Source organism: Lycium barbarum, chromosome 3 (assembly GCF_019175385.1).
Source record: "Lycium barbarum isolate Lr01 chromosome 3, ASM1917538v2, whole genome shotgun sequence".
Classification (NCBI taxonomy): Eukaryota; Viridiplantae; Streptophyta; class Magnoliopsida; order Solanales; family Solanaceae; genus Lycium; species Lycium barbarum.
In genome coordinates this window covers 7,748,918-7,766,142 of record NC_083339.1, presented here as the reverse complement: position 1 = coordinate 7,766,142, position 17,225 = coordinate 7,748,918, and the positions used below count along the sequence as shown (strand labels likewise).

Sequence of the window (17,225 nt, the reverse complement as noted above, 5' to 3'; positions counted from 1 at the left end):
TCAGTTCCAAAGTCCAAACTCTTTGTAATCATAGGAGCATTTCCTTTCTAATAAGTCCTACGAGCCGCAAATTTAAATTAGTCAGATCAATATGCGTAAAACATAAATCTAAATTAATCATATCAATAGTTATGAAACAAATACTAGTACTAGCAACAAAAAAAACTAATGTGACTACATAATACACCTAGTATTCCTTTTAATCTCATTATTATATACAACTAGTATAAATTTAGACGGAGGTAGTATAATACAGTCACCCCCACGCACAAAACGTTTCTGCATTGCCACTCTCTTCTCTAACTTCTCTCTCTATATATATAGCCGGCCATTGCCCTCATTTGATTCCATTTTCAATGCCCTTATTGTCATTTTCACCCTCTATAAATGCCAATGTCTGTACCTACTTAATCTGAAAACCCTCCATTTTTCTTAATTCATCTTAGAGTTTAAGTTGATTGTGTTGTTTTTTTTTTTTACTTACAATATGTTTGACCTTAATCTTGGTTTCGATGATAATGCCATGGTTGATACTGTTACGACGTCGGATAAGCTATCATTTTCCGGTACATCTAATTCATCCATTGTTAACGTGGAAACAACTTCCTGTACTACTGCCGGTAATTAAGTTAAAGCAAATATACAAAATCATACTTAACTAATTTTGGTTTCTTATAACTTTGAATTTTTTTCATTTTTTTTGTCCAACAGATGATGAGTTTATTTCGTGTTCCGATCATCAACAACATGTCCCTAATGGATACACATTTGATATACTAAGAAATCATGATTACGTGGAAACTGAGTTGTTGACCAAGGAGTTATTCCCGTTAACCGGTGGAGGAGAGGCGGTGGTGCCAGCTCAGCAGCAACAGCGGTTGGATCTATCGGGTAATTACAGTGGTCCAGCGGAACAGAGGATTGTTGTTGTACAACCACCAGAGCAGAGAGTACAACAAGTGAAGAAGAGTAGAAGAGGACCTAGGTCAAGGAGTTCACAATATCGTGGTGTTACTTTTTATCGTAGAACTGGTCGTTGGGAATCTCACATTTGGTCAGTAATTCCTGTAACTTTTTTTATTTTAACGAAGTTTGAATCTCGAAATTTCAACCGTGACACGTAGAAACTAACAGTGATGTATATTATGCAGGGATTGCGGGAAACAAGTTTATTTGGGTAAGTAAATGTCATATTTAAATATTGCTATCTTGATTTAAATGTTCGTTTCTACATGTAAAAGCTTAATTTGGACATTTTAGAACTTACACATTATATATTTTACAGGAGGGTTTGATACTGCACATGCTGCTGCTAGGTATGATATATTGTTAGAATGAATTTTATTAGTGAAGTGATTTTTATCGTTGTATGGTATTGAATTTTCCCTGGTAATATCAGGGCATATGATCGTGCTGCGATTAAATTTAGAGGACTTGATGCAGATATCAATTTCAATGTCAGTGATTATCATGATGATCTAAGGCAGGTCTGTGGATAGATAGATAACAATGAAAAATCTAAGTCTGAAAACTTTTTTTTTTTTTTTTTTTTTTGCAGTTAGCAAACTGATTTTGCTTTGTGACTTGGTATTGTAGATGGCAAACTTTTCAAAGGAAGAATTCGTGCACATACTTCGACGACAGAGCACTGGTTTCTCTAGAGGAAGTTCGAAATACAGGGGAGTTACGCTTCACAAATGTGGACGATGGGAAGCTCGGATGGGGCAGTTTCTTGGAAAGAAGTGAGTAATCAACCAGTTAGTTATCTATATTATCGGTAATGTAGATGTTTGAAAGCTTTCTATGTTATTATACTGATTGTATAAACTACAGGTATATCTATCTTGGACTGTTTGACAGCGAGTTAGAAGCTGCAAGGTCCAATGATCATAACTTTGACTCTCTTCTCCTTTTTATGTTATGTTGTTTACGCTTTCAACATTATTGAATTTGGTCTTTGATGTTGCTCAGGGCGTATGATAAGGCTGCTATAAAATGCAACGGAAGGGAGGCAGTCACCAATTTTGAGCTAAGCACTTATGATGGGGAATTAAGTACTGAAGCTGATAATGGAGGTGGTATATTTAGGCTTTCCCAAATTTGTTGCCTCTTTTTATTCTTGGTACTTATCATGTTGAATGGCATATTTGCAGGTCCGATGCATAATTTAGATCTGAACTTGGGAATAGCCCCATCTGTTTTTGCCGATGACCAGCATGGCAACACATTCCAGTGTGCTACATATGGTTTGCCTGAATATAGAGGAGCCATGGTAATTTCAAAGTGGATGATATTCATTCAGATTCTTTTGAGTTATCTACTTATGCATGTCCGACAAAGGAATGTTGGTAATTTGTATTTTAATCAATATCAGCAAGCGTTCTTAGTCACCACATCTTTTTGCAGAAATCTCCTTCTGCCACAATGGGAAATAAACTGCCACATGGCCCTCTGCTCTGGAATGGAGTGAATACCAGTATATTTCCCACATTTAAGGTATATTCTTTGTCAAACTTGGTTGAACCATGTTGAATTATTCTCGAGTCGTAATTGTAGCATTCATTGCCAAGTAGAACTCCTAGTTACATTGTGCTTATTTTAGTTTAATGGATAATCATGTACAAATACTCTTCCTAGGCTAACTAGATAGGTGCTAGTTGTATCCCTATCTAACCATATAGCTATGCGTATAATCAAGGGGATATCAAAATTCTGCCTTATGTTTTCATAATCAGTTTTCTTATCTGATAGCTTTAAGAAAACAAATTTGTTGCTGTCATATGTAACTACTGTTTCTTACTAGCTGAAAATTAAGGAAGTGTGAGAATTTGATCTATAAACGATGATATGCTCGTGCAGGGAACGGCAATAGGGAAGGGTATGGAAGTTGATTCTTCAGTGCCACTCTTCTCTACTGCAGCATCATCAGGATTCGCTAATTCAACAACAGCTGCTGTTCATCTACCTTGCTTTTCTACTGGACAATTACCGTATCATCATTCACCATCACTTGCCAATATGAACTTAGCACATTATTACTGCAGGAGCTGAAGTAGTTTGTTTGCTATTAGATCAAAAGTACCTATGCAATATGTTTTCTTCAAATTGAATTCTAGTTTACTTGGGAATGAGCCAGTATGGAACTTGATAAATTTGCTGTACAAAGTTTCAGGACAGCATTTTCACATTGCTTTGACAGTTCTGACTATTATTGAGAATATTCATTTGTAGCTTCATGCTCAATCATGTTCTTTCATATTCTGCTAGAATATCTTTAACGAAGCATTGATTCAGTTCATGGTATTTGCAAAGTTTGAATCTCAATTATTTCACCGAAGCATATGAGTTATAGTAAACTTGTGCTCTTACCATATAATCGACCGTCCATTATACAGTAATATGAGCGCATTATGTGATGTGTAGGTTAAAGCTCGTTACAATTTTATTGTGACAAACGCTTGATATCTTTCTTGAGGACTTGGAAGGTCAAAATGAGTGCATCAATATTGGATATACCACGTGGAATGAGTGCGCTAATTAGCTGTTAATTATATGAGTGCGCTAATTAACTGTTTAATGATATAATATGAGCGTATCGTGTGATATGTACATTACACGCTTGTTACAATCTTGTGGCTGACAAAAGGTTGACATTTTTTGTTTGTGGACCTGCAAGGCCAAAAAATCAAAATGAGCGGGCATCAATAGGATTAACCATGTGGAATAATGAAAGTTTGGTCCTGTTGCTTAGGTTCTGACGAACAAGTACTACTAAAATAACGCAATCCTCGGCATTGCTTTTAAGAATCAAAGAGTACTGACTGGTGAGTACTAAAACATAATACTACTCGTGAAAATAACTTTGTCCAGATTTGTATTACGTAAAGAAAATGCCAACCCTACTTCTTTGTACTACTTGCCATCCTGCTGGACTAATTATTTGCCTTACGAAAAGTGACTCTATGTCAACCTCAGGAGCCAAGATATGTGTATTGGTAAAGATATTTTAGTATTTTCTACCTCAAAAAGATCGACATCGAAGTTGAAAATAACTTATTTAATTTTTCGATATGAATTTAGTTTTTATTAGTTAAATAAATATTTCCTAATAAGAAATTTGAAAAATGAATTGTTTTGGTTCTTTTCATGATTATACCATCACGTATTCGGGGACAAAATAGAACAAGATATAAGTACTCAATCTTATCATATATACAACTTTGATTTATGTGGCCCGCACCAAAATAAATGTTTTTGCTGTGCTTAAAGCATTTGAGCAGTACTAGATCTCTCTTGATGCAACTTGCAAGTGATCCACTATCTTCTACGCTTCTACCTTTTACATGCGTTTACAGTTAAGGTGCTAAAACCTAAAGTTAAGCATAATTCACTAGAAAACTTAAAAAAAATCAATTCTCACTTTGAATCATTCTTCGAACCGCGCTTGTATCTTTTGATACGGGATGTAATCGGAAGCGGATTCAAGATTTGAATAGTATGAGTTTGAATTCGGAATCCTCGCTAAGGGGTCGTTTGGTAAAGTGTATTTGTAAGAAACCGTAGAATAATGCTGGTACTAAAGATTAGTATAATGTTTGGTTGCAAATCTAAGTCTGGTTGCAAATTTAAGTCTGGTACAACTAATACCAGTACTACTTATACACCCTATTCAATGCTATTTAGAAATTACTCCCTCCATTTCAAAATAAGTAAATTTTTGAGACTTTTCTTTGGTAATTGTTCAAGATCCAAGAGGTTATTAATTAATTTTTTCCAAATTACCCTTCTTTACAATACTTTTTTCATATCTCAACCCTCGCTATTTCAATCTTTAAGAAAAGTTTGGAGAAAAACATAGAATAATTTAGTCAAATGACCATTTCATTAATGCTATTAAATTAGATTGCTTAAGGGGTGTGTCACACCCCAAAAATTCAATTATATTGGAATGAAGGGAGTATGCGATACATGTTATTCAATACAACAAATCAAATAGTTGATAAATATAATGTCCGCATAACCAATTTCAGCATTATTAATACACCCTAGGGGTGTCAAATATGGCATAAAAGATGATGGACAACTCGTCCATTTGACACCCCTAATACACCATATTTAGTACTATTCTTATACACCCTACAAAACGAATCATATTTGGCACTATTCTTATACACCTTATAAAACGAATCATATTTAGTATTGTTCTTATACACCCTACAAAACGATCCCTGAATGTAGTTCCACGCGGTTGAGTGAGTTAATTAAGGTTAAAAGGGTACTATACTCTTGTCAATTATCACTGTCACCCTGTCAAGTTAATTTGGACCCTTCCCTTGTGGATCCTTCCTTCATTCACACTTGGTACGAGTCGAGTGATTGTGGATTCATTTTGTTGCATTTGAAACCGGACACTGTGTCGGCAGGGTTATGATTCTCGGTCGATTCGATTATGACTCTGGCCAACACTTTGAACCTTACACGGCAAATAGAGTGAATCGTCCCTACCTACTTTCGTTATTTGGACCACTTATTTATTGTCTAATCATAGTAGGGACGGATTTAAGATTTGAACATTCGAGTTTAAATTTCGTAGAGAACTCTTTCATGGGTTCAATTTATATTTATTTAGTAAATTTTTAATACATATATAAGGTTTGAGCTTAAATTATTGTCTTCGGGTACACCCATAACTAGAATGGGCAGAGCTAAGAAACAAGAAGGGGGTTCATCTTCGACAAAAAATTACACTGTATATATAAGGTAAAAATTATTTTTTGACATATATATAGTAGGCAATGAATCTCATTGGCCTCTTCCTATATTTACTTCCTAATATTTTGAACCCCTTAATGCAAACCCTGGCTCTGCCACCGGTAGCTAGTGCAACTTGTTCACATGGACCCAATAGTTTTTGCCCAGATCCTCTATATATATTAAGAAATCTACTACTAAATATGTATATATATTTGATTATGGACTCAGTTATTATTACAATATTAACTTAAAGTCGGTTATAGAAACTTAAGGAGATAACTTTTTTTACATGAAGTACATTCAATAAAGAAAATCTTATGAGTTGTTTAGGATTCAAACTCCAAGTACAAGTGTTGACATCAACTATCAAGTCTCGTCTTACTCCAAGACCAAGGAGAATGCTGTTTGCAAGTCTAAATAGAGGCATCCTTATAGAGTGCTGTAGTTGCCACAAGCAAGCACAGTCTAATTCACATTGACTAATGCAATTACTGTGTGGTGTGTACTCACTCTGCGCAGTAATCTATGTGGTATTATCTTTTTCGTACTGTTGTCTGCCTACCTATCCGATGCCTACATTCATGTTACTGCTCAATTCTCATTCTATGTCAATCTCTCCTGGGTAAGTTGAAATCTTTTTTGGTTTGGTATAATTCTTCAATATTTGCAACCAATTGACCTGACTAATAATTTGGATTATTAGTATTGTAGCTATAATGTTTGCACTGTTTGGAAAACCGAACTGATGGCACAACACCGCTATACCAACCGTTACACCATACATTCAAGAGCAAAATACGCTAGAGTTTTGATAGCTAGGGAAAGAGAGGGGGGATAGGGTCGGGGAGGCGGGGGGGGGGGGGGGGGGGGTAAGTTAGAACGTTGTCACTACCATAGAAAATAACAATTATGAGGTGAAATTGTCGAGTAACATAAATTGATCCGAACACTATGGTTCTTAAAAGAAAAAATAGATACCACTGATTTTGTTACCAAATGCCAACTAAGAGCAACACTATAACGGGAAAAATCCGGTTCACATAGAAGGAAAAAATGGAATACTGCACAATGCACATTTGAATAGAAATTCTAAAAAAGAAAAAAAGATTTATGTTGAAAACTCAATGTCGGACAAATGATTTGACAATTCGTGAGTAGGTCAGCCAAGGGGGTGATAGGTGTTTGGACAATATTAGGAGAAAGGAGTATTTCAATCTGTATATTATTATGTTTTTGATTTTATTATATAGTAAAGTAAGAAAATTTCTTTTACAATCATACTTCTTTTTCAAAGTATTATTTTTGATGCTTTATGTGTTTTCATGTGTAAATTTTGTTTGGTATTTCATCCGATTCAATTTATATGTTGTAACTTGGCTGGATATAAGAAAAAATCAAAAAAGACTTTTGAACTTGTGATTTTAAACATGTTATAACATTTGTCTGTTTTCAAATATAAATTTATAAAATTCATTTTGGAAGAGTCTAATAAGAAAATATAAAAATTTCACCATGCACCTTTATTTGGATATCATAATTTAAATTGTACCTACTTTTCTAAAACATTGCACATCTATATATCTACTCTGTAACAACTTCAGACATGTGAAAGTCTTATGAAGTTACATATGCAAGTCTAAAGTTTTATATCACATAAGTTCAAACATTTATGCCTGAACTTCAGACACAAACGGCTAAACTTTAGCAATATGTGTCAGTGGAAGGTAACATATACTCAATGAAATAGTCGAGATGGGTCCAAGCACTATGAAATTTTTTGCACTATCAGGTCATTTTTATCTGATATAGCAGGTAACTTACTTTATTTTACAAATTCAAATTCTACATTTAAGAAGGTTTAACTATAAATGTGTTTTCGGTGACGTGATAGTATTATAAAGTTCTTTTACACTAATGATACAAATTATTTTTATACCTTAATTTAAAAATTATTACATGGTTTTTTTTTTGTACCTTTATATGGAGGTCGAGGATAAAAGGGTAGTAGGTAGCTTTGGCCAAGCTTTTAAAATAAACTTATTTTGAAAAGTACTTTTGGCGAAAAACAACTTGTGGTTGGCTAATTAATTTAAAAAGCACTTTTGAGCATCAATTAGTGTTTAGTCAAGCTTTTAAAAAGTACTTCTAAGTGTATTTTTCTCAAAAATACTTTTAAAAAAAGTGTCTTTGGGGCAAAAACTATTTTTTTAGCTTCTTAAAAAATAGCTTCTCCTACTCCTCAAAGTTATTTATTTTCTCTCAAAAGCTTGGCCAAACACCTTACTTTTTTAAAATAAGCACTTTTGGATAAAAATAAGCTTAGCCAAACAGGTTAGTAGAAGTATTATTTAGTATTCGAATAGTATCGTATTCTTCATTTCTTACTACTATTGTTGCTTTATTTATCTTGCTTTTTGTTGTTATTTTCCTTTCAATAGTGATATGATTACTTCTTTTGACCCGAAAGTTTATCAGAAACAAAACCCCTAACCCACAAAGATAGGAGTAAGGTCTGTATTCATTCCTACCTTTCCCAGACTCCACTTGTGAATTACACTTTGCATGTTGTTGTTGTAAATGTCTTTTGGCTAATGTGATAATAATGTAAAAAAAAATGTTTTACACTAATGAAACATATAATTTTGAACCTTAATGAACCAAAACATTAGGTTTTTTTTCGTTTTTACCTATAAATGTCTTTTGGGTAACGTGATAACATTAAAAAATTCTTCTACAATAATGATACATATAATTTAAACCTTAATTAAAAAACATTAAGTTTATTAGGTTTTGGCGCGAAGCTAGGACAAGCACGTTAAAAAGCAAAAAGACCATACATACTTTCCCAGGAACTGGACGGACAGTAAAAGTTTTGTAGTGCCCGAAAATGGAAAGCCCATGAATACACATTATACTTTTATGGGCTGGGCCTTAAATATACATGAATTTAAGGTCCTGTCATATCAGTCCTTTTCTATATTTCTCTCTTTATCTTCTGAAATTTCAGATTTTTTAATTTTGAAATTCTCAAACGTACACGTGAGTTGTCTTTATCGTTTTCTTTGGTCGCAACCATAAGAGACTCATTAATAAACTGTTAGTTTTTCCAATGATGCTATTGGTAAATGGGCCTATGAGTTCACATAATCACTTTGGGCTGACAAGGACCAGAAGGGAATGGTCCATGGGCTTATCTCTTTTCTCCACTGGTCCAAAAGGGAAATCAATAAAGAAACATTCTCTCAACTGTACATTAAGATATGTTTGTATTTTGTACAATTGCAGTGTCATTTCTTGTTGTGATTTGTGTTTGATGCAGTTGTCTTCATTCTTGTCTTGATAGTTGTTGTCTTTTGACAACTTTTTTATGGTTTTAATATTATGAATGTATGGGGAATTGATGTCTTTATACTGCAAAAAGAGATCCCTCAATTCTGTTTAGTATTCCACATTTTCCAAAATATGATGGAAATTAGTGGAAGAACAACTTAACATTTACGAGTCTTTCATGTGAGAGACGAATTCAAGATTTAAAAGTTTATGAATTCTTAATTCTAACTTTTTTGAGTTATTGAGTTTTAAGTTAATAATTTATTTATATCAAATAATTTTTTTAAAATAAATACAGGGTTAAGATCAAAGTACTACTGAGCTCTGCCAAACTTGTACCTTCTACTTTACCTGGTCCTCTTAGTGGTGGGGCGTGGGGGGGGGGGGGGGGGGGGGGGAGGGGGAACAGTAAATGTACTAGTATCCTCTAGCTTTTGGTTTGGACGAGTAAAGTTCAGTAATTGAAAGTATCAAGAATTTAGATTATGACCCAAATAATATGGAGCACATGAAATATATATGAATCATTGTCACACCCCAAATAGGAGGGGCATGACGGGCACTCGCACCTTACCTGTCGAGCACCAACATCACATACATCAATGACCATGCTAACATACACAGGTGGCCGGAAGGGTCGTCACACGATAATCTGATTAATCATAAAAAGATAACTCGACAACAACCAACCCAAAATGATATCTCCACATCTGGACATAAAAGTACGAACCGACAAGATCGTCATGATCATCTGTACAACAAAATATAGGCCGATAATGCCGTACAAAACATCTATACACAGGACATCTATCTACAAACCTCTAAGAGAGTACATAAACATCATAAGGCCGGGACAGGGCCCCGCATACCCGTAATGTGTATACAAAATAATACCAAAATAAGACAGCAACTCCGAAAAAATGGGAGTGCTCCAATACCAACGCTGAGCAAGGTAACCTACTGGTGAGGACCGTCAACCTCTCTATCGGGACCTGCAGGCATGAAATGTAGTGTCCCTAGGCAAAGGGACGTCAGTATGAATAAAGTATCGAGTATGTAAGGCAGATACCAACATAAGTAAGACATCAGGGTGACATAGGGATAAAGAGATCAACCTGAACATTTGAATTGCCACTAAGGGCCATGATATGCATAAGTACAGTATATATACATATATAACGCCGTCATACATATATGTATGCATAAGAGTGATAAAAATACATTATGACTCTATCGGAGTGACATAAGGTCGTTGCACCTCCGATTAAAATTATGAGATTAACATCATAAACATATATTCACTAGCAGCCAAAGATCAATAAAATATAAATCATAAATACATCATGAAAGACAAGGACGTAAGCTTTTATGCTAGTGAGAGTAGATCCATTATGAGTATCATTCGTTTACGTTTTATTTGTTAGGAATCATGCCAAAAGAAGAATAAAAAGTGTCTTAACATACCTTAGCCAACTTGATTTCCACAACATCACTTAAGCCACTCGTAACATACTTCAATCTACACAATAACAACAAACACGCTTGTTATACTTAGGGGAATGCTAGTATATGACGTATATCGAGCAATAAGCTTATTTCTACGAGAATTTAGGCAGTATTTCCCCTACTTCCTTCCTATCTCAACAACAAAGACAACATATTCAACCCACCTTTCATGGTTTTCCTGCCACACCACCACAAAACAGCCATCAAAATAGTCTACTAGACATCATCAACATCAAATAAATACAATCTCTCGGTATATCTTTCGTATATACTTATCTAACGACGTAACTACAACCTATATAAGCTCAAACACATGAAGAAAAAACATGATATTACCTTAGAACCTAATAACACATCTAAATCTGAAGTTACTTCACTTTGGGAGAATCCTCCAAATCAGTAAGAAGAAGAAGAAGGAACTATCTATGAGCATCACGGGATTTCTTACATCTAAATCACGTTGTTTCTCTTTGAATTTATCTTAGAGTCATATGAAAATCCTTTGAGAGTGTTTATGGGTGTCTAAAATCTATAGAGGGTGAAGAATAAAATGAAATAACCCTCTACCGATTTATAAGTTTGACCCAAAACTGCACTGCCTCGGAAATACGTCGGGATATGTGACGCATTTCACAAATGCGGCCGCATTCCATTTCGCATTTCCAGGCAGAAAGTTTGGAAATTCCGTGCCTTCATCAGCTGTTACACCTCGTACTTTTGTACGTTAAGTATTTTCGTAAATTGGTTGCTATAGATTTGGAGAGCAAGATTATTTCTGAGGTTCTACAAGATTAGATATGTTCACCTTGAGTATACACAAGTTTAAGTTCATGTTTGGCATGTGTTGGGAGGATTAGAGGAGAAACGAATCGAAGAGAATATGTTTTGTCAAAGTTTTGTTTTGATAATGGAATATACAGACCGTATATAAGATATACTAGCGATACTTTGGGATATGGTCCGTACTTAACTAGACAAAGAGGGCAATTTTGTGTTAAGATGTACGGTCCGTAATATATATATATATATATATATATATATATATATATGGCTGTATATATACACACATATATACGACCAATATATTTTGACTGTATTTTAAGGCGATGGCAGCTTCCTTTTTATATATATCTCGCCCCTGTTCACTCTTATGTCTTTTTTAACATTTCATCAAGCTCATTTAGTTTTGGAAAACCCCTCTCCAACATAACTAATCAATCCCTAAGTGAAATCAAGGATTAAAAGAGAAGATCAAGTGCCAAATGTTTCCGGACTATTGTTGAAACTTAATTCTTCCTTTGGTAGTAGCTTTAGGGGATACTTCATAGTGAAGTAATCTTGGAATTGAAGTGTTCTTGAGTTCTTAAGGTAAGATTCCATCTTATTTCCATGTTTATGAGTTTATGTGATGGTTATTCTAGGTTTGGAGGGAAGGTTCAAATATGAACTTGAGTTTATGTTGGGTGGTAATCTATTTTAAGCCACGTTGCTAATGAGTTTTGAGCTAAATTCTTGTTGTAAGGATAGTAGTTGACGTTGAAATTGTGTTGAGGTTGTTATACTTGCTGTATTTTGGAGAAGAAGGTGTATAGGTGTCGTATGCAAAGCGTATATCAGATTGTTTTATTGTATATCTCTAAATGTTGTTGATACAAGTTTTAAAAAGAGAACCATATGAGGTTGGTGTTGATTGCTAGCGGTTTGATGAGTTGTGATGATTAAGAAATAGGGGAAATGCTGCCCGTCTCGCATTAGAATCAATTTATCGTTTGATATGCGTGATATAGTAGTACTGCCTAAGCTTGTAAATGTCTTCCTTTGTTATAGGACTAGAGTGCTAGTTCGACAAATTCATTGTGGGATTGTGTTGATGACTTGAGGTATGTTAAGTCTAACTTTCCCTCTTTTGGCATGATCCATATGAACAAAATGTAAACGTAATGCTACTCCATAATGATTTTATTCTTAGCAGCTAGAGATGTTCTATGTTGATTCATGTCCTTGTGATGTTGTTCTTAGCAAGCTTCTTTCTAGATTTAGTGTCCTTCGTAGGTCACTTGTTGATTAAGATGCTATCTCATAACGATATTCGGAGGTATAACAACCTTAGGTCACTCCGATATTCAGGATGTACTCGTATCATACTCATGCATTATATATTAATGTTAAGAAAACACATTGGTTGTATTTTCAGATCTGTAAGTGAGGTTACCTAATTGGTTGGATAGTTACTTTTAAAAAAATTGTTTGGATAATGCCAATAGAAGCTTTAAACCATTATAGACAAGTTGATGGCGAAATTTGAAATCCACCATTGTTGATACTTGAAGCTCCTGGGTTTGAAATCTGAAGGAGGAGAGAAGGATGGAGTTGGGGAAGAAGATAAGTTGGAGAAGAAATCTAAGCTATGTGGGATGGGAGGAGTAATTTCGTCTACTTATTATTAACTTAAAATGTTGAAAGATGAAAAACTAAAACAATGAGATAGGAAAAACAAAAATTAAAGACCAGTCCAAAAGGACATTTGTGCTGATGACCCCCGTTCAATCACTGACTCCATTATCGGCCCAAATTCCTCCACCAACCCAACGCCACAAACAAGCACAATCATATCAATTCAACTGTAAACATGACATTAAAAGAGGAAAGGCATTTTTTATACTCCCTCGTTTCCACGTGATGTATTTTTCTTAGGGTGATCTAAAGTAACACAAGTATCTATAATTATATTATAAGTTTTAAAAATTTTGTTTTTTATTTATTTTAATTCTATTTAAATTAAATCACATAAATTGAGACTAAGGCCTGAGCAAGGGCGGAGCTAGGTAGGCTTGAGGGGTTCGACAGAAAATTACACTGTATATATAAAATTAAAATTATTTTTATGTATATATAATAGATGTTTTACCCCTTAGCTTCTTCTTATATTTACTTCTTCATATTTTTATACACGCTTAATGAAATCCTGACTCTGCCACTGATCTGAGAGGGTATTTCATAGCATCTCAACAAATTCCACAACTAAAATATGCTTAATCTTTATGTTTTATAAATTTAGTCAGTATAATCACTGTATAATTTATGTTAATAGTGATTATTCCATAATCCTTGTGTGTGCTAATTATACATGTATTATATATAAGTATACACCAGCACGACTACAATCTATAACTTTTAGGTCGATGAATTTTTATTAATGGGCTAACTAAAATATTAAGATAGGCCCCCAAAAAAAGGGGACAACTACGTATATATACATCTTAAGGAGAAATATTTACGAAAAGTGACGATAGTTTTATATTTACAAAACTTAACATTACAAAACCTATAAAAAGCATGCTTTTTTTAGAAAAAAAAATTACTTTTAAAAAAAATATTTTTTTCGCTAAAAAATTTATGTATGAAATGTGTATATCTCGCTCAAGGCTTAAAAAGTTCGCTCAAAATTTAGTGTATCAAAACGGTATGAAAAATGTATGAAATGTGTATATCTCGTTCAAGGCTTAAAAAATCCGCTCAAAATTGTGTGTATGAAATTTGTATCTCGCTCAAGTCTTAAAATTTCGCTCACATTTTCGTGTATAAAGTTCATGTTAGATTTTTGTAAAATTAATACAACTTTAACAACATTGTATACAACTTTGATAAAACATTCAAGACTTAAAATAATCGCTCAAATTTTATGTATGAAATGTGTATATCTTACTCAAGGCTTAAAAAGTTCGCTCAAATTTTATGTATGAAGAACGTATGAAGTGTGTATATCTCGATCAAGGCTTAAACATTACGCTCAAAATTTTATGCATGAGAATGGTATGAAATGTGTATATCTCGCTCAAGACTTAGAATTTCATTCACATTTTTCGTATAAAGTTCATATTAGGTTTCTAAAAAATTAATACAACTACAACAACACTGTAACAACTTTCATACAGTATTCAAGGCTTAAAGTTTTCGCTCACAATTTTGTGTATGAAAATTCTATTAAAAATTTCGCTCACACATACACATTTCATAAATTTTTCAGACAGCAAATTTGAGGTAATTTTTTAAGCCTTTGAGCAAAAAAAAAATTAATTTTTTTTAAAACATTTAAAAATTACTTTTAAAAAAAAAAAATTTAAATAAAATATTTTTTAAAAAAATTATTATTTAAAATATATATATATATTTTCTTGAAAAAAAATGAAAAATATATGAAAATCCGTCATGTTTCATAATATATCGTTATGTTTTGTAAATAAAGAAAACTATCGTCACGTTTCGTAAATATTTCTCCTTAACATGTATATATACGTAGTTTTCCCAAAAAAAATAATCCAATAGGACACCAAGGCGCCCATAACAGTTGCTAGATTAGGGGTGGGCGTTCGGTATTCGGTTCGGTATTTTTAAAGTTCGGGTTCGGTAATTGAAAGTAGATACCAAATACCGAACTTTTGAACTTCGGTTCGGTAATCGGTAAATCAAACTTCGGTTCGGTACGGTATTCGGTAATACCATATTAAGTCAAGTTCATAAATGCTCCTAATTCCTATTATGATCAACAGTCACCTCTCAATTAATATCTCCATCCATCATTAGACGTGAAGCTTACAAATTTCTGCCATTCACCCATGCCATGCATGTTCAATTGAATCTCAATCGTCACTTATGAAGGATACTGAAGGAGAATCAAAGCTCCAAAGGTATATAAATCTTAGCCATTTTTTAATATATATTTCTGGTAACAGTACAAGTTGAAAAAATGATGCTGAAGAGATGAGATCTAATGTTGGGAAGAAAATAAAAAAAGCAAATTAAATACTTTAATGTCTTTAAAATGAAAGTTAATTTATAAAATCAGCTAACAGTATGGGAATAATAGAAGCATGAGTGTCCTTCACCCAAATACTCAGTGTTGTCACAGCCTGAGAAGTGAGTAAGTACATATGGAGTAGCAAGTTCTGAGAGAAAGTGACCTACATTTTTTGCTTCTTTTGGAATATGTCTATTTCGATATTCGGGAAATACCGAATTACCGAACTTACAATTACCGAATACCGAACTTTTTTAATTTTATTACCGAAAACCGAAATACCGAAACCCTCGATTCGGTTCGGTAATTCGGTTTTCGGTGTTTTATGCCCAGCCCTAGCTAAATGTTTCTAATCTACGCTATAAGCACATATTAATATGCTTCGTCCAGAGCTCATCTTCATTGTTCTTTAGAAACTCTACTGGTCTATTCTACTTTAAAGGTTTGATTTTTTTTTTAATCTTTTATCTTATTTTTATTCACTGATGATTGATCGTTGTGTTGTGATACAGTTGAATTTATATGTTTAAATTTGAGCTGATGTGAATTTTTTGGGTAATTGTAGTTTGAAAATCGACGGTGATCAGAGATAGGAAAGTGTTATCTAACGGTGAGCGAAGAGTGTGAGACGGCAGTTGAGAAATGTAAGAAAGGTTTGGAGACATTATTTATATGGTTTCACGTTGATGTTTATACGGATCATAAGATTCTTCAGTACATCTTTAAGCAGAAAGAGTTGAATTTGCGTCAGAGGCGATGGTTGCAGCTGTTGAAGGATTATGATGTTGGTATTTTAGACCATCTAGGGAAGGCGAATGTAGTAGCCGATGCCCTTAGCCGCAGATCTATAGGTAGTTTGTTATACTTGCGGGCAGAGAAAAGGAAGCTAGCGCATGAGCTTCGTCAGTTAGCTAGCCTAGGAGTTCGATTATTGGACTCAGGTGATGCAGGAGTCACAGTTCGGGATACAAAAACATCATCCTTAATAGCTGAGATTAAGAAACGCCAGTGTGAGGATCCTTCTTTGATTCGGTATAAGGAGACAGCCCCACAGAAAAAGAAGTCACCCCTTTGAGATTTCCAGGGATGGAGTTCTGAGGTATCGAGGCAGATTGTGTTTTCCGGTTGTTGCAGGGTTACGTGAGTAGATTATGGCAGAAGCTCATTATCCCGCTACTCTATTCATCTAGGGTCGACGAAGATGTACTTGTTGACACCCAATTTTGTCCCGCCTTCCCCAAAGTATCTATTTACGCTTCTAATATTTTGGCATTTTAAGAGATAATTATTTGTATTTTTACTATAATTATTAGCTTTTATTAATACCGACATTTCATTATTCTATTGCAGTTACTAGATATCGTTATTTTATTACCATTACCACTACCACTATTTCAATTATTATTGCTATTATTTATTAGTAGCATAATTAACTAATCACTATTTTATAGCATAAAAGAATTATTTTGATTCATTTAAAAACTCGAAGAAGCATTTAAAAGGGGATTGGGCCGTCCAATTTCAGCCAACTCGAAGCCCAAACTAATCAGCCCAACGACCCACTAACCCGGCCCACTAACCCATTAAATCCCCAAACCTTTTTCATTCTTCTTCAAACGCACCAAACCAAACGAACCCTAAGCCGCAGCCCCTCCTCCTTCTTCCTCCATTTTTGGCCAAAACCCTAGCCTCCTTTAGCCACGAACAGAGAAAGTCTCACCATTTCGGGCAAGTCTGAAATATCTCGTGCTAAGGGTGCTTTTTTACTACAAATCGAATTCGGATTGGTGGGTTCAACTGAGATTTCTTTCATCATTTTTTGTCGTTGCACAAAGCT

General features: G+C 34.1%; 1 protein-coding gene across 1 annotated transcript; it reads left to right on the top strand.

Annotated features, from left to right (window-relative positions):
• The first annotated feature begins 251 nt into the window (after positions 1-251).
• LOC132630112 (ethylene-responsive transcription factor RAP2-7-like) lies at positions 252-3,293 on the top strand. Its single transcript, XM_060345654.1, has 10 exons — positions 252-620; positions 712-1,054; positions 1,152-1,177; positions 1,286-1,316; positions 1,400-1,487; positions 1,597-1,742; positions 1,972-2,075; positions 2,154-2,272; positions 2,407-2,496; positions 2,860-3,293. The coding sequence occupies exons 1-10, from the start codon at positions 488-490 to the stop codon at positions 3,049-3,051; spliced, it is 1,272 nt and encodes a 423-aa protein (XP_060201637.1). The 5' UTR covers positions 252-487; the 3' UTR covers positions 3,052-3,293.
• Positions 3,294-17,225: the final 13,932 nt, after the last annotated feature.